Source organism: Danio rerio, chromosome 3 (assembly GCF_049306965.1).
Source record: "Danio rerio strain Tuebingen ecotype United States chromosome 3, GRCz12tu, whole genome shotgun sequence".
NCBI lineage: Eukaryota > Metazoa > Chordata > Actinopteri > Cypriniformes > Danionidae > Danio > Danio rerio.
Window position 1 is genome coordinate 1,595,261 of NC_133178.1, and position 20,870 is coordinate 1,616,130.

Below are 20,870 nucleotides of genomic sequence, written 5' to 3' on the forward strand. Positions count from 1 at the left end.
CCAGTAGGCTCTTCGTTTAAAGTTGTGACTATTTAAAAAGTTGACTAGATGTTTGCCCTTCCTCTAGTGTTTTTCATAGTTTTAAGTTCACCATGGGCAATTTTTTTCTTTATGTTCTCTATTGTAAGTTGCTGGAAATCTCTATGCATGCGACATCACTAGCGCTTTCGGGCCGCACGCATTAGATCTCATTAAACTTTTCTTCGGAAGTTTTCTAATGCAGACCCGAAGCCTGATGTGCATGCTACAGTAGCTATGATGTGAAAATTGGCTTGAAGCTCAGCCCTAGGGGCAAAAAAAAGTAAGACCCCATCAAACTCAAATGCAGGGCTCTACTCTACAGGTGTAAAGGTACAGTATGTGATACTGACAGCTAGTGGGCGCTACAATAGAAGAGCTCAGAGACAGGAGTAAGTTTCAGGAAGTTTATTGGAGCAAGCAACAACATGGCAATATGTGAGTATATCAGTAATAGTATTTGATTACAGACTGATTTATAAAATGATTAACAGAGTCTTTTATGTGAGTTCACACTGCATTTTAGCCCTAATTTGCATTCGAAGACAGGTTTGGAGAAATGGCAAGGCAAATCCGTGCCCATTCCCACAGTGTGAATGATCCAAAACGTGATCAGAGAGAGTCTTCAACATGTTGCTGCTAAATATTTGACATGCTAAATATCTGAACTAAAGTGATGCTATGATCAATGATTTCTGACTGAAAAAGACATAAGCAAAGATCAACAGCCAATGAGAGAGCAGGATTTAGGTCAGTGGAGAGTTTGTGAAGGAGTTTTAGACCACAATATCAGAATCAAAAAGCTTTACAGTAACGTTAAACTGAAACAACAGAGACTTTTGCTTGACCAGCCTCAGCAGAAGCACATTGCAAACTCATGTATTGACCTCCAACTCTTTTTATCCATTTTACTGCAAACTGGCTTAAAGATCATTGAATAGAAAAATATAAAAAATAAAATAAAATATTTACAGCAGAGTACACAGCAGCAACAGAACATTACCTGTCATGAACCGACAACTTAAGTAGCAATTAAGTGCATTGCAGGTAGATGAAGAGATCATAGATGAGTGACAGAGTGGAGTGAGCACACACATCAGATGAATGGTGGACAGTTAAGAAATAAATGAGCTAGGATTTGAATCTATACCATGCAATATATATGTTCAGAAAGACAAGTCTGTTGTTTGCATCATACTCTTGATGTGAGAAGATCATTTTTAGTTAAGCATTTTTTTACTATATACAGTTTTGCAGACAATTTTCTGTTTTCACTGGGCACCAGGGGTCTGAAATCTGTAGCAAAAACAACAATGGCAAAATTAGTATAAACACAAAGTATTTCTGTACAAGATCAGATAAATCATTACAACACAAAATAACCATGATTTTGGACCAAAATGAAGAATATTTAGTGTTAAAAATATTTCCATTGACCTGAATTTACCTTTTGTTTGGAGTATGCTGTTTAAGAAATCAACCAAAAATCCAATGGAAAAGGTCTTCACCAGAACCAACAATTGACCCAGCAGCTGCTCCAACAACAGGAACATAGTAACCCCAGTCACTAGCTCGCTTTGACCTGTAGGGTATACTGTCAATTCTTTTACGGTATTCCCACTCTGCTTGCTTTCTAGTTTCACGTTTTATTTCCTCCTTAAGTTTTTGGCTTTCTTTCTCATGTTTTTCTTCCAGGTATTTTATGTGTTTCTTCTGTTGTTCTTCCAGAGCCTTCTCCGTCCTCTTTTTCTCTTCTTCAAGCTGTTTCTGCTGTTCCTCCAGTTTTTTCTGCAGCTCTTTTTGTAGTCTTTCATCTTTTTCTTTCTTAATCTCCTCCTCTTCCTTTTCAAACTCCTCTTTGCGTTTTCTCAGTTCATCTTGCATCTCTTGTCTTTTTTGCTCAGTTTCCTTCTTCATTTGCTCCATTTCTGCTTCATATTTGTCTCTCATGTCTTCTTTTTTCCTATTGATTTCCTCTTCTTTCTCTTTCAGGATTCTCTTTTGTTCTTCTCTGATGTTTTTCTCCACCTGCTGAAACATCTCATTAGTGTAATAACCTCCTTCATTTACTGCCACCATGCGGTCAATCTTCTCCAGCAGTTCAGAGACCTGTGTTTGATCTTCAGTCTCTTTATTATTGAACACATGGTATCTGTTTCCACACTGATGGATGAGGTTCTGTAAGCTTCTGTCTCCTTCAATATAATCTTCAATTCTGGATCCTTCAAGATCGTCTCCTCTGGTGAAGAGCACCATGGTGTACATTCTGGATTTATCACCAAACATCTCTTGGGTCATCTTCACCGCATCTTTCTCCTCATCTGTGAACCGTACCAGTGGAATAACCAGCAGAAACACATGCGGTCCTGGTGCTGCCATTGACACACACTTCACAATCTCCTTCATGATCTGAGCATTATCAATTCCAGTGTCAAACAGGCCTGGAGTGTCAATGACACTTATGTGTTCTCTGCTGAACTCAGCAGTCTCCTTCTGACACTCTTTGGTCACTGATTGTGAAGTCAGCACTGATTGAAAAGATTTTCTTCTCAGTATAGTGTTTGCTGATGCACTCTTCCCAACACCTGTCTTTCCTAGCAGCACAATCCTCAGATCATCAGCATCATCATCTGCAAAGAGTAGGAGGAATATTTCTTTTAGAACCATTTTTAATTAACACTAGACTTGCACTGTATTTGGGGGCATCCTCACCCCCCTTGAAAGCCAAACTATTTAAATCTATTTTCTTTATATAATGCCTGTTTACAGCAGAAATCCTTTGATACCTGGGCTCAGCAAATGCATATATGCAGATTTGAACTCAAACTCAAATTGGTAGGGAGAGTTGCAGTTACTGAAACTCATAACAGGGCCTGTTACGATTTAAGTAGATGGATGGAAAATACACAGGAACACAAACTTAACAATCAATTTGTTTATTCCTCTTAGGAGGAGAAGAAAGATGAAGCCAACAAAACAGAGGCCTATGTGTGTGCGCTTTTTACAATGCATAAAAAAAAAAAAAAACAGAAATATATTCAAACCAAAAGTTTCAGGGAAAAAGGAACTAAAGTGGTGCTAAAGCAAAGAATCAAACAAAACCTAAAGCCACCTAAACCAGAACACAAGATTCCCTCTAAACTTCCTAATGAAAATCAAAATGTCAAAAAAAAAAAACCTGAAATCTTCAGCCTATGCTATGCCAAACATGAACTCCCTGAAATAAAAAAACAAAAAAACAAAATGCGGCGCTCACCCACTTACCTAGTGTTTCTGAACAGTAAAAATACCCGCAGGCAAAATGTATGCCGTGCAACTCTTAGTAACCTATTCCTTTTTCCCCAAAAAGAAATTATAAACTCTTTATTTATATTGACTTAATTTACAGTTGTGTATTCAGGGACACGGAACAAAACATACAGCATAACCAGAAACGAGCAAATACAAAATCAACACACACGCACATAGCACTCTGTAAAACAAGGCGTGTCGAATTTAAAGTTCACAGAACGAAGTCCGATTGGTCCACAAGGAAATGCCCTAATAAGGGGTGACAGGCTTGGGATCCAATCAGCAGGTAACTGGTAGAGAGAAAATAGCAGAAAAAAAGGTGATAGGGCGACACAAAGAGCGAATGACAAACAAGGAGAGGGAGAACGAGAGCGAAGGGAGACCACCAAAAACAGAGAGGGAGAAAGCACAAAAATACAAACTCCCATGGACCTTTACAGGGCCATTTTAACATTCAAGTACAAGAAAGTGCATTCCTGATATAATTGATGCATCTTAGGACAACAGACAAGATGCTTTATAAATGTAATTAACAGCGTTTTCAAGCATTACCCATCACCAGTGATAATGCAAATAACACAGCTTCTGAAGTGTATGGGTATATAATGCGTCATACACCGGATGCGCTGCTCGGCAACACGCCACACCATGTCATACATTTTAGAATTATAAACATAGATTTCTATAAGGGTATGCACACCGGCACTGCAAGTCATTGCTGTCCGCTGCGCCCAGCTACAACTCAGGACACTGTTCATATTTCTGCCGCGCCACAGAGCGCCATCTGAATAGTTTCATATTAAACAACATGCGAATGTGTGTATCTGGTGTGCGATACTTCCAACTGTCATATGTGCACCAGGTACCGGCGCATCCAGTGTGCGACCTGCTTATGGCTGAGCATTAATCTGAGTAAAATCTTTTTTTTTCTTGTTGTACATTGAAGATGTAGTTTAAATTGCTATGAAGCAGAACAGAATAATAATTATGATTGTCTATTATTTGTTGGAACCAACTATTGCTTAAACAAAAGTTTAGCAGATAGTGTACTCCAGATAAGAACAGCAGAAAGCAGTTTGGGTATCTTTACTGATTTGTAGTTTTACACAAAATAAAGGTATTGAGAAAACAGTAACAAAAAAAGCATGCATATATTCCTATTTACAGTACTTTAATGTGTTTAATTTTTACTAATGTAGTTTTTATACAAATTTTATTGACTGTCCTTGTCCGATAACTTTAAAATGACAAACACCATACATTTCTCTAAATTTAGGCTAAAACACTGCTTTATTTGTTTATTTATTTGTGTTTGAATGTACATGTTTGTACTTTCATTTTTAGTTGTCTTTTATTTCTTTTTTTTTCATTTCCAAAAAGAATCCTTATTGCACTTTACACTAGTTTACAATAAAAATAAAGCTTATTAACAAGTTTTAATGATTATTAGAAAATTATAATGCTTTGTTTCTAGCCGGGTGTTAACAGCTACTGTATATTTCTGATTATTCGCATCCCATACTTTTGTGCCCCTTGGCAACTGTTGCGTAGGTATGCTATGCAAATCGGGGTACTTCCAAATGCAGCTTTATTATGTAAATGGTCAAACAGGCAGGGGTCAAAAACCAGCATTAACAGTGTAGTAGAGAATCCAGAAGCGTGTATGGTGAAAGGTTCAAGGCAGGCAGCAAAGAATCAAAACCCAATAAACAGTAAAAAAAGTAAAAAAAAAAACAGGAAACAGACGGTGGAGCGGAGGTGGACCAGGGGGAGGGATGGAGGGCCATGATCATGCAGCGGAGGTAAAACTTGAATGTAGAGCTGCAGAGGGCCTGGAGCATGAGGCTGCGTAGGGTCTGGAGCGTGAAGGGTGGAGGATTTAGGTTTTCTGGCACAGTCAGTTCATTTAACCCCCGTGGGTTAGGAGGCTTTGGTTCGAGAGGCAATGGCAATTTGTATAAACCCCTGTGGGTCAGGAGGCTTTTGGTTTAGGAGGCCTTATAAGACTCTAGCGGCTCTGAGAAGTTACATTACTCTGACAGCTCTGGGAGTCCAGATGGCTCTGGCAAGTCACATGGTACTGACAGCCATCCGTGGCGGCTCTGGCCTTTCGTGGAATTCGTGGAAGATCTGGAGCGCCTGACCATTCAGGGAACTCAGGCAGCGAGTACCATTCAGCAAACTCAGGCAGCGAGTACCATTCAGGAAACTCAGGCGGCAGACATTCAGGAAGCTCAGGTGTTGACCATTCAGGAAGCTCAGGCAGCGGCGTTGCTTCTGGCAGCTCTGGCTCTCGGCCATTTTGTGAGCTGGAGGACTGGAGGTGGCCATCTTGTGAGCTGGAGGACTGATAACCTGGAGACAGTAGTATGGGTGATGCCAGGATTATGGTGTTAATGGAGGGAACAGCAAGCCCCGTTGCCAGCGGGTCTTGCTGTCTATTGCCCCCCCCAAAAAACATTTAGGGGTTTCCTCTTCTACTTCACCAACAATGAAAGGGGAGCCAGCAGTAAGCAGGGCAAAGTCCAAAAACTGACAGAGCAAACCATAAGAACTATTACGGATGAGAGGGGTTTTAACTGGTGCATTTAAACCACAACAAAAAAGTATATTAGTGCAAAGTCTGGGTATTTACAGAGATTTGCATTGTCCAGATAGTCTTTAATGTGGTCCTCGAGGGAAGGCTTACCTTGCTGCAGATTTACTAGCTGTAAAGCTAGGACTAGGATAGGACTAAATGCAGCTTTATTTATTTAGTTGCAGCTTTATTTTAAGAATGGTCAGATAGGCAGGGGTCAAAAAGAGTATCAGCTGTGAATGTCCAATAAGTCAGGATCTGGAACCGGTTGTCAGTTTGTGTGTGTTGCATGACTGGGTTTTGTAGTCCATTGAGGCAGGATTGTAGTTCGTGTGAGTGTGAATGTTTTCCAGCAATCTCCAGTGGTTAGATCGTGACAGCAGCATTGACACAAACTGCTGTTACACCTAAAAATATTTTATCAATTATTTTGTCCATCGGCAGTGTCAAACACAACGTTGGTGGTCATTTTAAACTGTCACTCACTGTACTACACATATAATTAACTTGTCCCGTGCTTCATCTTTAAATAAGAGTAAGTATGATATGAGCTCAAAATGGTACCTCATAAACCAGGTACAAGATGTGAAGTATAAAACTGACCTAGCCACTGCAGTGATTATAACAGGACTTGTGAAAGTGCATAATGTAAGTCAAGGTAGAATAAATATTTTAAAAACAAACCAGCTCAAGTAGGCAAGGGTGGACGCACATAGGCAGCTCCTTATAAATACTTTTGTATCTTGCTAAAGCAAAAATTATCATTATAAAGTGGTTTAAATATGTGTTTCTCTACCATGTTCCTGGGGGACCACCAGCTCTGCACTTTTCAAACACACCAGATTAAGTTCAGCAGCTTATTAGCAGAGACTATAAGACCTTAAGGGTGTGACAGACAAAGTAGACTTCTAAAACATCCAGTGTTGGTGGTCCTCCAGGAACATGGTTTAGAAACACTGGTTTAATTGACAAAACACATGCTCTCCACTGAACATGGTGGCTACATGTGCAGAGACTTGTTTATGACGTCATAAAAAGTGAAGCCACTGTGTCTCTATATTCATTAATCCCACACATTATTCTCGCTAAATTGGTCTCTTTGCTAGCCTCGATCATATTAATGCAAAGAGAAACTGTATGCATTACACAGCAAATAGTGAGATCTTCTGTTTTTCTTGAACTATTCCATTCTAAAACAAATAAATAAACGCAATCATTACATTACGAGACAACTATTTAATTACTTAAATGGAAAAGCCTTTTTTTAATTATAGGTAAAAAAATAATAATAATAAATTCACTTTCTTTAGGTGTGCGTTCGCTTCCTCTTAATTCTGCAACTTCCTCCTAAATGCACCTGATCTTCATTTGTTTAAAAATATTAAAATAATCACTATAAAGAATAGAGCTTAATATACAGAAAAACCATCCATGCTATCATGTATTCTAACATGAATATTATGTTATTTCATCTCTTCATATAAAATTATCTGAACATTGAATCCATAAGCCTCAAAACACTTTTATCAACATCACAAAATTAAGAACAGACATGAGAAGACTCACCAGACTGTCTGGATAATGCGCTGCTCTCTGCCATCTTCACAAAACATTTAACAAGACATTAAGAAATAAACCATTCTAGCCGAGTGATTAAACCGCTGCATGATTATTAATGAAAGTGCGCATGTACTCTACAGCAAAAACTGGTTGGACTTGAAATTGGAGAACTTGCGTCATATGATCTTATCAGTGTGATCTTTTGTAACAGGTATGAAAATTATAGTCCACTTCATTTATGGAAATACACAAAACATGTTTTTATTTTTTACCTGGCATGTTTATTAAGTATTCCTGAGGTGTTTGTCATTGTTTGTGTCTTCTCTTTAAATTTATAAGGAAGCTTGAGTTGTTTAATTTACTGTTTTGCAGCCACTTCTTCTCTTTCTGCACATGGGAGAGGAGGGTATCTGCTAAGCTTTAATTAATCTTAAATCCTCTTTACCTTAAACATCACTTTTGAAGCTAGTTTTTCCATGTTTAAATAATATTTATAGCTTTATATTTTTCATATATTTAATTAATTTTGTGTTTTCACTTTAATTGAGGTTTTAATTTATTTGTGTCTAACTGAAGCATGTGAATGCTAAATGCACTGCATTTTACAGAGGAGTTATAAGACACACTGTAAACTGTGCTTTTGTTTACATCAGGTGTGTTTTGTCACTTATTATGAAGTTAATAATATGTGTTTTATTCTTTCTCTTCCCATCTGCCCTTTCTGCATTGACTGCACATAAGAGAGAGGAGGTATAAGGGCGAAGACACACTGTAAAAGCTGTGCATTATGTTTATATCAGGAGTGATTAAAGAGCTGTCACAACTGCTGATATCATTCTGGTTATTCCCACAATAAAAGAAAACACACAATGCAGAACCGGTAACACTGCCAGAGGATGGACATATTTAAAGGGCATTAAAAGAGTGGTTTCAACTCTGTGGTGTAAAAAAGTGTTACAAATTATGACAATTAAAATACTGCTCCAGTAACTTTGACAACATTTAAAGTACTCTAACTCAAAACTGCACTGCAAAAAAATTATTTTCTTACTTAGATGTTTTGTCTTGTTTCTAGCCCAAATATCTACAATTTCCTAAATAAAGAAGAATCTTCTAGACAAACTAAACATGTTGTCTTGTTTAAAGAAATAATATGCCAAAATTAGGGGAATTTTTCCTTAAAACAAGCAAAATAATCTGCCAATGGGGTGAGCAAAATAATCTTATGACAAAATTTTGGCATATTATTTCTGAAAACAAGACTATACGTTTTGCTTGCCTAGAAAATGCTTCTTGATATAAGAATATTTAGATATTTGGACTAGAAACAAGACAAAAAGTCTAAGTAAGAAAAGCATTTTTTTGCAGTGTAGATGACTTTGCTCTAATTTTACTGTGCCATAGTGTTCAATTTAATGTTAACATGGCAGAATTACCCCAGACTCTTGTATGTAAAATTATGTCAGAGTCACTGCTGTTAAGCATTCTGCTACACATATTATTGTAATACAGCAGATCTTACACTAGATGGCGCGCACAGGCTGCAGTGTGAACTATTAGCAAGATGTGTAGCAAGTCAAGAATATCTTTAGGTATTATGATAAAACTACACCTATCATGTAAATCAGTAAATAAACAAAATCACAAGTGACATTGGACCACAAATCAGTCTTAAGTCTCAATTACTGGAAACAGATTTATACAACATCCAAAAGCTGAATGAATAATTGGTCACACTTTATTTTGATGGTCAGTTTAAACATTTAAGAGCAATGCTTATTTTTAGCCGCGGGCGGCTGTCTCTGTCTTTAAGGGTTAATACATTGCATCAACATGTAAACTAATTCTCATTAGATTATAAGTAGACTATTAGGGTTGGGTTAGGGTTAGTGTGTGTTGACGTACTTGCAAAGTTTCTTAGTTAAATGTTTGTTGAAGTAGCAGTATCAACAGATATTAAACAGACTACTAATACACAAATGGACAATCAAAATAAAGTGTTACCGAATAATTCAATGGCTTTGTAACCCAACCGGTCCTACAGTATCCAAACTGCTCAGAGCTAGGATCGAACCAGTGACTTTCCGCATAGGAGTTAGTTGCTCTATCAAGGAGGCTAAAGACCATGACATCTAGCATCTGTTGCTAGAGCACAGTTTGAGGTTAGAGGAGTGAGGTTTACCTGCACATCACTCCATTAGCTGCCCTCTGTTACAGTTTTTCAGGAAAAAAAAATATAATTGGTCTAGACACAACTATTTGAAAAGCTGAAATCTGAGGGTTGTGAAAAAAAAATCAAGAGAAAATAACCTTTACAGATCTCCAAATAAATAATGGTGTTAATACATTTATGGAAGATTGTTTACTAAATAACTTCATGGAAGATGATTTTTAACTTTTAACAATTACTAAATGCACTACAGAATGTTTCTTTTCACACAAACTGCATGAATAGTATCAGTGCTGCAGAGGTTTGTTCTGTGCCACCAACAGTATGGTAGCATGGATCCATCCTGCCTTGTATCAGCAGTTCAGGCTGGTGGTGGTGGCGTAATGGTGTGGGGGATATTTTGTTGGCAGACTTCAGGCCCATTAGTACCAACTGAGCATGGTATCAATGCCACAGCCTACTTGAGTATCCATACCTCCATGACCACAGTGTGTCCATCTTCTTATTCTGCAACTCAGTACAGTGAAACACCCATACACAGTCATTCACACTCATACACTACAGCCAATTTACTTCATCAATTGACCTGTACCGCATGTCTTTGGACTGTGGGGGAAACCAGAGCACCCGGCGTAAACCCACGCCAACATGGGGAGAACATGACCCAGAACAGATCCAGACCCAGCCAGTACTCAACCAGCGACCCTTATGCTGTGAGACAACAGCGCTTACCGCTGAGCCATTGGATCACCCCATCATATTACATAAACATTACATAAATTAATCACATCTGTCACAATGTTTATAGTTAAAAAATGCTGATTGTTTTAATATGTCAATAATTTGTCTGAGTACATTCTCTACCTGCCTGTAATGTAATTGAAAGTGATGTTGCTGATGAGTATAATGACATTTGAAATACAATGTTGTGACGACCCCTTGTGGTCGTTTGTGGCTGGGGTGTGGGTGTCTGTGCGTCGGTGTGTGTGCAATTGTGTTGAAAGGATAGAATTGTGTAATTCTCCTCACAGCTGATTGACATTTAAATAGCCCTGTGGATTAATTTCGTTGTTAGGATTAAGTGATATGTCTCTATTTTTTTTTTAGTTTGTTATTTTTGAGCAGATCGGTGGCTAGAGCTATGTCTCCGGAGCACACCGAGGTGTGACAGAATCGCCAATATAATTGGTTGTTGTTTTCAGCCTGCGGTATTTGGTGCATAAAAACCCACCACTGTATGCTTGAAGACTAGGGTCTACTTAGTTCGATTTATGGATAGGTATAGGTTGCATAATTAATATACAGGGCGCAAATAAGTAAGTGGCAAATAATATAATCTGGGTAGTAGTACTACATTTATTGATTTATCTTTATTTCTGTAGTTTTCAATAGCATTGATTGAAACATGGTGTCTGGGCGATGAAACCGAGTCTGTGGCTGCATTCCAGTACAATTTTTATGCTCTTCACTCACTAACTTCCCTCCTTCTTGTTCACTTGGATGTGCATCATTGATAACATCCCACAAATGTCCACTGCTGTTGGAGCATCTGAATGTGTTTAAATTGAGTGCCCTAAAACCTTGAGCACTTGGGAACTAGATTGTTGTGACATCACAATCTTGTTGCATTCTGGGACATTTAGGTGCTGGAGTGAATATATGAACCTGACTCTCTCCCTCAGTCAAAATTAAGTGATCGAGGATATGAGTTCCCTCATTCATTGATGAAGTAGAGCATACTTTAAAATGGGGACAGGAATTCCCCGTCTGAACAAGCGAAGGGAAGTTTGTGAATATGTGTCTAAACGTGGACTGGAAGGCAGCCAGTGTCTTGAAAAGAAGACACAGACTCTTGTGATAGTTATGATCAGGGCTTAATTTGGGCCAGAATAACCCGGATCTGGAACTTTTGAAATCTGATTCGGCACATCATTTAATATATCCCCTTCCTCGCACACACTCTCTTACTCGCTGCTCTTCACTTTCTTCCGCGACTCCCCAACCCTCTTCACTTTCGCCCGCAACACCTCTCCCTCCACTGATAACATGCAGGATTAGTTACCCCGACCTGTTCTGGGACCTCACAATTGAAGTACTGGTAATGATGACAAAAGACACATATTTGTGTGTGGTATTACAACTAATTAATGCTAAAGCTACTGCAAATTATGTATTTTTAAATGCAAATGACCATTTAAACCTCACTGTCTACTTTAAAGATGGTGGTTCACATAGATGACATTCAGGAAGTCTCCATGGAGGACCCAGTTCATGATGTGCTGGATTTTTCTGAGACATTGATCTGCCACTGACCTGTTATAAGGTCCAAGTCATGGAAGATGTAATTGGCCATCAAGCATCTATAGTGTACCACGATTCCTTGAAGCAGTTAGCCCAATAATTGCTTTTGCCTGTCACAATGTTTAGCGCTCATGATTAAAACACCAAGTTACAATGTGTAGCTTTTTGGCCTTAGTGTGACATCCAGGATCTTAGCGATATTATTGAATAGGTAAGAATTAGTTGGTTTTTAATGTATTACATGTCTTGTAGGGATAGTAGAAAGTGTGTCATGCGTGTTATATTTTTCTATTTTAGATATGTTCTTCAGGTCTTCATAGCCAACTTACAGATAAGGTAAGCTGTTAGGTGACTTCATGTTGGCCACCAACAAACTTTTGTCAAGAAACAACGTATTTCTTCTCTTAAGGTTAAGGGGAATGGACATAAGACATTACATTTTTCTTTAAAACACAAGACACCTACCATATTGATAGCATCAAAGATGTTTGGCTTTCTAAGAGAGGCCATTTCATCCTTGAATTACAGCCAAATTGCCAACTGAGTAAGCTGGATATGCATTCACTTCCACGTGTAACCCCACCAGACCTACGCTACCCAACCCACTCCAAGCTGATATCGAACCGGCGACCTTCCGCATGGAAGTCGGTTGCTCTACCAAGGAGGCTAAAGACCATGGCCTCTAGTGTCTGTCGCTAGAGCACCTTTAAAGGTCAGAGAAGTGAGGTTTACCTGCACAGCACTTACTTGCTGGCCTCCGTTACACTCACCCCCCTAAACCTCCCATCCAGGTCACGGCACCAATGTAACCCCAATGGTCCTACACCACCCAACCCACTCCAAGCTGGTATTGAATCGGCAACCTTCTGCATAGGAGTCGGTTGCTCTAACAAGGAGGCTAAAGACCACAGCCTCTAGCGTCTGTCACTGGAGCACCTTTACACATGCATAAGCAAGTAACTTAACAAAAATTATGATTGAGTTTACAAAAACACTTTTCCTCTACATTATCTACATTTGTAGGAAATGCTAGGGAGTGCCATGGCTGAATTTCTGTGCAAGTACACCCCTGCTGTATACAGTTATATCATTGGCTGACAAAAATGTTGCAAAAATTAGCAAAGTTTATTTATGGCCAGTCTGTTCCCTCAGTTGTGACTGTATTAACAATGATCATTCGCAGGTATTTAGATTAAGTATTCGCCTATATTATCTGATTCAGTTTGCAGACAATGTGAGATTATGAGCAACATTAAACTCACCATCCGAATTCAAAGATTTAACTCTTAAACTGACAGCATCCCACAATAGAAATGTTCATTAAGCTTGTTTATGTCTGTTATTGAAGCACGCAGCGTTTTCCATGATTCTTCTCAAAGTTGTTAATGTTTGCAGCATTTCGGGCTTCAATTCTCTTGACTTCTGCAGCATACATGTCAGCGGTCTCCTTGTACTTTCTCATGGCCTCGTCCAATATCTGCCTGCAATCCTCCATCTCCTTATAATGCTGAGACAGAAGTTCTTGCTCTTCATTTTTCTCATCTTTAGAGATTTTAGGTGAATCCTCGCTGGTTTGCTGATCAGTTGCTGTATGTTTGATCTTTTCTTCATTCTCTTCGACACTTGAAGCTTCTGTTATTTTACATTCTTCTAACTGTTTTTCAAGCTTTTTCCTTTTCTTTTTGCCTCTTTTTAATGACTGAAAACCTTTCCATCGCTTGTGTTTCTTGAGCTCTTTATTAGATTCTCTTCCAGCTTCTGGCATTTCTCTGTCCACACCGGTTGTTTCTGAATGCTGATTTTCCTGCTTTTCAATCTGATCATCATTCTTTCTCTCAGCATGTGCTGTAGGTTCACATTGATCCTGTGTTTGTGCAGTCCCGGAGGTTGCTGCGGCTTCTCCTGTTTGCCTCATTTTAAATTTTCTCAACAGTGCATGTTCTGTCTCCATGACCAGAAGATCTCTGACCTTAAGCTTTCCCTTTTCTTCCTCTAGCTTTTCTTTGTATTGTTTGATTTCAGACTCATATTTGGCTTTAAGGGCCTCCATTTTCTGTCTGACCTCCTCCTCTTTTTCTCTGTTGATCTGCACGAGTCTCAGTGCTCTCTCTGCCTCCTGAAACATTTTATCATTGTAGAAACTAGATTTATTATCCCACATCATCTTATCGATCTTCTTCAGCAGACCTACGACCTGAGCAAGGTCCTTCTGTTTATTGTTGAACACGTGAAATCTTCCTCCACAGTCGTGGATCAGCTGTTTGACATGTGAATCTCCATCTTCAATGTAGTCTTCAATAGAGTCATCCAGATTGTCTCCTTTGGTGAAGAGCACCATGGCGTAGCTCTTGGCGTTCTGTCCAAAGGTCATCTTGATGAGCTCAAGGGTTTCTCTCTCCTCTTGTGTGAACGGGCCGATAGAGATGAGCAGCAGAAACACATGTGGTCCAGGAGCCGAGAGCTCAATGCACCTCATGATCTCCTGCTGGATCACTTCATTACTAAGGCTGGTGTCAAAGAGTCCTGGTGTGTCCACCACAGTCACGGGTCGACCACAGGCAATTCCACTTTCTCTTTGACACATCTTGGTAATAGAGGTCATTCTGGCCCGAGACTCAAATGCACTGCGTCCCAGGATGGTGTTCCCAGTTGCACTCTTTCCCACTCGTTTTACCAACCAGAACGATCCTCACACACTCCAAGCTCTTTTCAGTGCCGACGGACGCTGTGAATTACACAAATGTGTGCTGAATTGACCTCATCATCAGAAGCTTTTTTATAGACAAAATATTGTTTTAAACTGGTCCAATCATGCAACTTTCTCTTGTGCAGGGGTGCTCAATTCTGTTCCTGGAGATCTACCTTTCTGCAGAGTTTACACCCTGATCAACAGAACTAAACAAACTAGATAGGATCTGAATGAGCACTTGCTAATTAAAGACAGATGTGCTTGATCAAGATTGTAGCTGAACTCTGCAGGAAATTAGATCTTCAGGAACAGGGTTGAGCACCCCTGCTCTAATGCATAATGTGATTTGTTTGATGTTGCTGTAGTATCTGAAGCATGAGCTGTAAAGGCTCTTTTGGAAGGGGGACAGAGAGTAGCAGCTTATTTGCATTTCAAGTGGCTTATATCCCACCCACAAGGTGTATTTACAGTATGGTATAACAGCAACCCGGAAAGTATTGTGGTTCTGGAGATACTTGAAAATTCAGTTGTATGTTCTTAAAAAAAGCATAATTGGACCACTTTAACTAAGATTAAGTGTCTTACTTCTGCACAAGATGAATCTTAATATGGAATTTTAAAAGTGAATTATTTTAATAGAAACATGAAAAGCCTGCTAAAATACTCACAAAAATATGTCAGTAATCATCAGCATTGTGTACTCACATTTTGATCGCACTAATTTTCTGGGATTTTCTGATTTGGGCTGAGACTTCAGTGTAATGGGTTCTAAAGATGTAGAACATTGTTAAACAATCATGCATGAAATATTCTGAGCAGAGGATCATGAAAAATATAGCAACATAAAAAGCTAATTGAATCTGTTTTATCAGAAATAGTAAAAAGCAGATTGTTTTATTTTGTGAAAAGCATTTTTATGTTAGTCTATGTTAATACTAATAATTAAGTCTAAAAATATTGTTCTATACTTGACCAAACTGACAAATGCATGAATGGGTTGATTGCTAGTTCAGATATTCTGACAATGCTAAAACTGTTATGAGCTAAAACTGAGTCTGAGTTCCTTAATGAGATGATGATTCATGGATATTTTCAGTAAGTTGAAAGTATTAAGAGAATGCATAATACTATACATATATGTTACGCCTCCAAGAACTACCTTATCATGGTGGAGGGGTTTGAGTAGCTAAATGATCCTAAGAGCTATGTTGTTAAAGGGTAATGCCTCTGGTAGGGTCTTCCAATGCAAAACGTTCTTAGACAACAAGTCAGACTGAGTGCAGTTTAAAAATCTTTTATGAAACATTAAGGACTGCAACATTGCCTGGTTTGTTGCAGCCGGGACCCCAGCCTGGGGTTGGGGCTCGTATTTTGTGTGTTAAAACCCACTCAGACTCAGCCTGAAAGAGTGACGTGGAACTATCCTCCTGCAGTTCCACTACCTGCAGGGGAAGTTGTAAGGGGTCGGTGCATTGTAGAACGGGTTTTGGTTGAAGCTCACCTGCACACACCACTTGGGCTGTGGAACTTTACTTCTTGAGAAGGGGTGTACTTCCTTGTACTCTGGAGTTGCCCACGGTGAAAGATGGCAGGCTGGTGTGGGCTTGCTGATAGCTCCCCAATTTACCTGCCATGTGTTGGTTTTCCCCCAGTGAATGAGAGGATCACTTTCCTGCACCTTCAGGTCAGGGAAAGATCTCTCAGTGTAATTTGTGCCTTTGGGCCAAACATCAATACAGAGTACCCAACATTCTTGGAGCCCTTGTAAGGGGTGCTGGAAAGAGCTCAGACTGGAGATTACGTTCTTCTACTGGGGGAATTCAATGATTAGTGATTGAGAGAAACAACCTCCCTGATCTGAATCCAAGTGGTGTTCTGTTATTGGACTTCTGTGGTAGTCAGTTTGTCGGTAACAAACACTATGTTCAAGCAGTTCTGGCTAAACCACATGCCAGAGGGATTTTCAACTCTAACCTTAGAAAAAACCTTGACCAGATCCCGAGGGAGGCTGGAGACATTGAGAGTGAGTGGCCCATGTTCTCTATTGTTGACGTAGCCATGAGGAGCTGTGGCTGTAAAGTCTGTGGTGCCTGTCATGGCTGCAACTCATGAGCCCGGTGGTGACACCAAAAGTAAGGGATACTGTCAAACTGAAGGAGTCCTACCAGGCTTGGTTGGCTCATAGTACTCCTGAGGCAGCTGATAAAGCAAAGCTTGCAGAAGCAAATGGTCAGGCCTAGGAAGTGTTCAGGGAGACCATGGAGGAAGACTGCCAGGCTCAAAGAGATTCTGGCAAACTATCCAGCAAACCTAAGACACCCCAGAAGATGGCTCAACTATAGCTCCATCATGTTTCAAAGTTAAGGAAAGATCTTGATCATAACTTTAATGAAATAAAAAGCTGTAAAAATCAAGGAAATCTCTTTCCTTTTGTTGTTTTAAGAACATGGCGAAACGCGACACTCCAACGCAATCTCACAACAATTTGTAACTTTCGTAATTTAATGGCTAATTCATATTCATTTGTACAATCTCATTCATGTATTTTAGTACGCTTGGCTCATCCTCCAATGAGGGGTATGGTTCTTTTAAAAATCATGTTTCCAAATGAAGGATATTTTATGAATTCATTTAAAGTAGCCTCTTTTCTGAGAATAGGTAATATAGGTAAGTTCCTTGTGAGATCTGGCTGAACAATCCAATGTCATTTTGAATCGATCCATGAATTAAGGTAATCATTACACCCATAATGAGTATGCATAAATGAATTATGCTAATGTTTTTAATTATTTTTAATCAGATGTGGTAAAATAGTGAACATTTATACTTACTATGAATCATGCTGCATGCCCCTCTCTTTAAACCTGAAATAACATCATAAACGATGAGGTTATTTTGTCTACAGATCTTAAAATTTATTCACCCAATTGCATCACAATTATTACTATGTTATGAAATTCCCACAATATAATATTCCCTCAGTGCATGCAGTAATGAAAATGTAAAGGTTTACTCTTATGTCTTTTGACCATTGTTTGGCAGATGATCTCTGTTTTGGTCAGGCCAGGTTTTGGATCCATCTTCAGATCATGGCCTCTGTTTTCCTCCACCATCTCCTCAATGATCTCCAGAAGGTTCTGCACCTGTGACTGGTCTCCATTCCTCTGGAGATTATGGTGTGGACCTTTGGAGATCTGCAGCAGAGGCTTCTCTGATCTGCTGTCAGTGTCTGTAATGCTCACATACTCCATCTGGGCCTCGAGCATGAAGACCACGATCACATACTCAAAAGCCCCTGTGCCAAAAACAGTTGTAATGAGTTGGAGGGTATCTCTGTCCTTCTTTGTAATTGTGCCAGGTTTTAGGACCAGTAAGAGGGCGTGAGGTTCAGGACAGGACAGATGGAAAAACTTCTTCAGGTCCTGTTCTTCAGGAGAGACAGCAGGACTAAACAGATCAGGAGTGTTGATGATCACCAAACGCCTTTTTAAAACCATCCCATCATGCCTCTCGAATAAATGCGGTGAAGGCGGCGACTCTGAAAACACCTGTCGACCAAATATGGTGTTTCCACAGGAGGCTTTAACAGCTGCATCTGAGCCCAGCAGCACAATCCTCAACTCCTCAGAAACTGAAACAACAAGCATGTTTATTACTGATCATTCATGCAATTGCTTGTTTTTCCACAATCTGAGATAATCAGTGTTAATTAATGGAGTCCTCTGAGACACAAATACTAAAGAGTGAAGCTACACACTTAAAATAAAGGTCCTTTATTGCTGAGGATGCTTCCTTGAAGAACATCTTTTGAAACATTTCATCCAAATATCTGTTCTTCACACCTCACAAAAATGGTTCTCAAACCCATGAATTCTCACTGGCTGACCAATGAGCATATTTGCTATTGCATGTTTAAAGCAATTCATCTTTATTTTACATTTATATAGCGATTCTCTGGGCAATCAAAGGTCTTTACAGATTTTTTTTTCAACCACCACCAGTGTGTAGCCAACACTTGTAAGATCTGTCAGCCTTCACTAATGTGAAGATAAAGTGGAAATTATTATTGGACAGGAATGCCCTAGTGGATGTGGATTCTGATGTACATGTGACATTTCAGAACTTTTATTTGTATTAAATTTGCAACAATTTCAAAACTCTTTTTTTTCACAATGTCATTATGGGATATTGTGTGTGGAATGCTGAGGTAATAAAATAATTTAATTAATTTAGGAGTAAGATTTTAACCAAAAATTGTGGAAAAGCGCTATCAATACTTTCCAGATGCACTTTCTTCTGGAGAAAGTCATTTGTTTTATTTCAGCTAGAATTAAATTTTTTAAACACGATTTTAAGGTCAAAATTATTAGCCCCTTTAAGCTATATTTTCTGTAATCTACATAGATACATAATCTACAGAACAAACCATCGTTATACAATAACTTGCCTAATTACCCTAACCTGCCTAGTTACCCTAATTACCCTAGTGAAGCCTTTAAATGTCACTTTAAGCTGTATAGAAGTGTCTTGAAAAATATCTAGTCTAATAATATTTACTGTCATCATGATATAAAATAAATGAGTTGTTAGAGATGAGTTATTAACACTATTATGATTTGAAATGTGCTGCAGAACTGAAAATGGGGAAAAAATAAACAGGGGGGCTAATAAATCCGACTTCAATATTTTCACATTTTACAATAAGGTTTATTAGTAAATGTTAAGTAATGCATTTACTAACATGAACAAACAATGAACAGTACATTCACTACAGTATTTATTCATGTTTGTAAACATTAGTTAATGAAAATACAGTTGTTCATTGTTAGTTCATGTTAACTCATGGTGCATTAACTAATTTTTCAGGATTAGTTCATGTTAGTAAATGCATTAACTAATGAACCTTATTGTAAAGTGTTAACAATTAATATTGTGGTGGGAAAGGAAAAGTATTTGGAACCTTTAATTGGAAGTGTGCATAACTATTGTTAAAATCATTAATAAAAAGAGATCTGCTTTTTTGTTTTTATTTACTTTTGCTAAGTTTTATTTAATTCCGAAATAATTAATTTTGTAATCATTCTATTACAAGACATTTATGAAATTGCAATATGGAAAAGCCATATTCCTACTCTAATAAAAATAGATCTTGCATGATCATCTGTTTAAAAATATGTATAATAAAAGAAAAATCACTAAATGAATCATGCTTAAATGTTTTTCATATGATTATTCAGACACTGGATCTACAAGCCTTGTCGATATACTATCAGTTTTGCTAAATTATAAATAAAAATGAAAAAACTCACCAGAATGTGCAGATGATAGGCTGCATTTGGCCATCTTTACAAAACATTTAACAAAACATTTAAAATTAAATCATTTCAGCCGAATGATTTTGCTTTGCTGTGTGTTTGTTAAATGAAAGTGACACTCATTACAGCTCAAACTGGTTGGACTTGAAATGAATGTGCATCTTATACCACTCCCTCTGATGTACTATCAGGACAGACATGTTTCAAAAGTACAGTGATTTATGCGAATTCCCAATGTGTATTTTAAACCATTATTGAAAAGTATTTGTGACTGGTTTTGGGTGTGAACTCAAGCTGCTCACTGTTTTTATATATTTGTCAATACATTGAGTCAAAACTAGGCTATTTTAGTATTTCTACTACTACTTTTTTTACTGTCCAGTAGCAGTGAAATGAAATGTTATCATAGCAGAATTACCACAGATTCTTTCGGGTCAAATTATGTTACAGAGCTTCAAGCATTCTAAATCAAATGTCATTGTAATATAGTATAAATGTCACACTAGGTGGCGCACACAGGCTGCAGTGTGAACTATTAGCTTTACATGTAGCAAAAGTCAATTTGCAAGAATATCTCTGTCGTACAACTACACTGATCAAGGACCAAATAAACAAAACTACAGATGACCACTTGGACCACAAATCTAGGCATACCTGTAATTATTGGAACTGAAGATTTATAAAACATCTGCTGAAAGATGAATACACTGAATCAAATTTAAAAAAAAAAATTCTAAATTAAAATATTGAGAAAAATCGCCTTTACAGTTCTCCAAATGAAGTTCTTTAGGGCAGGACATTGACCAAATATCTTCATGAAACACAATCTTTACTCATTCGTTTGTTTTCCTTTAGTCCTTTATTTATTCGGGCTCACCACAGTGGAATGAACCACCAACTATTCCAGCATATGTTTTACACAGCGGATGTCCTTCCAGCCACAACCCA

The 20,870-nt window shown here is 38.4% G+C and overlaps 3 protein-coding genes across 4 annotated transcripts; all 3 read right to left on the reverse strand.

Moving 5' to 3' along the window:
* Positions 1–413: 413 nt before the first annotated feature.
* On the reverse strand, positions 414–7,605 carry LOC571124 (GTPase IMAP family member 7). Its single transcript, XM_694685.8, has 3 exons — positions 7,454–7,605; positions 1,466–2,648; positions 414–1,314 (listed from the first exon to the last, which is right to left on the reverse strand). The coding sequence occupies exons 1-2, from the start codon at positions 7,485–7,487 to the stop codon at positions 1,495–1,497; spliced, it is 1,188 nt and encodes a 395-aa protein (XP_699777.4). The 5' UTR covers positions 7,488–7,605; the 3' UTR covers positions 414–1,314; positions 1,466–1,494.
* A 4,370-nt stretch (positions 7,606–11,975) lies between these two features.
* On the reverse strand, positions 11,976–20,014 carry LOC108179113 (GTPase IMAP family member 6-like). Of its 2 annotated transcripts, XM_017354600.2 has the most exons (5): positions 19,917–20,014; positions 17,621–18,238; positions 17,439–17,471; positions 15,313–15,375; positions 11,976–14,643 (listed from the first exon to the last, which is right to left on the reverse strand). In XM_017354600.2, the coding sequence occupies exons 1-5, from the start codon at positions 19,948–19,950 to the stop codon at positions 14,534–14,536; spliced, it is 858 nt and encodes a 285-aa protein (XP_017210089.2). In that variant the 5' UTR covers positions 19,951–20,014; the 3' UTR covers positions 11,976–14,533. The 2 variants fall into 2 exon arrangements, 1 of the variants encoding a protein (XP_017210089.2); XR_012400677.1 differs by lacking the exon at positions 19,917–20,014 and having other exon boundaries at positions 13,603–14,643; positions 17,637–18,999.
* On the reverse strand, positions 13,258–14,520 carry LOC560949 (uncharacterized). The gene has a single exon (XM_021472030.3). It carries the CDS (start codon positions 14,518–14,520, stop codon positions 13,258–13,260), a length of 1,263 nt encoding a protein of 420 aa, XP_021327705.3.
* Positions 20,015–20,870: the final 856 nt, after the last annotated feature.

Coding starts and splice junctions, on each gene's coding strand:
- LOC571124 (XM_694685.8), bottom strand. CDS start 7,487: ATGGCAGAGAGCAGCGCATTATCCAGACAGTCTG. Junction 2,649..7,453: donor CGCATTATCCAGACAGTCTG/GTGAGTCTTCTC, acceptor TACTCTTTGCAG/ATGATGATGCTGATGATCTG.
- LOC560949 (XM_021472030.3), bottom strand. CDS start 14,520: ATGACCTCTATTACCAAGATGTGTCAAAGAGAAAGTGGAATTGCCTGT.
- LOC108179113 (XM_017354600.2), bottom strand. CDS start 19,950: ATGGCCAAATGCAGCCTATCATCTGCACATTCTG. Junction 17,472..17,620: donor AATGGTCAAAAGACATAAGA/GTAAACCTTTAC, acceptor ATGTTATTTCAG/GTTTAAAGAGAGGGGCATGC. Junction 14,644..15,312: donor AAAATTAGTGCGATCAAAAT/GTGAGTACACAA, acceptor TGTAATTCACAG/CGTCCGTCGGCACTGAAAAG.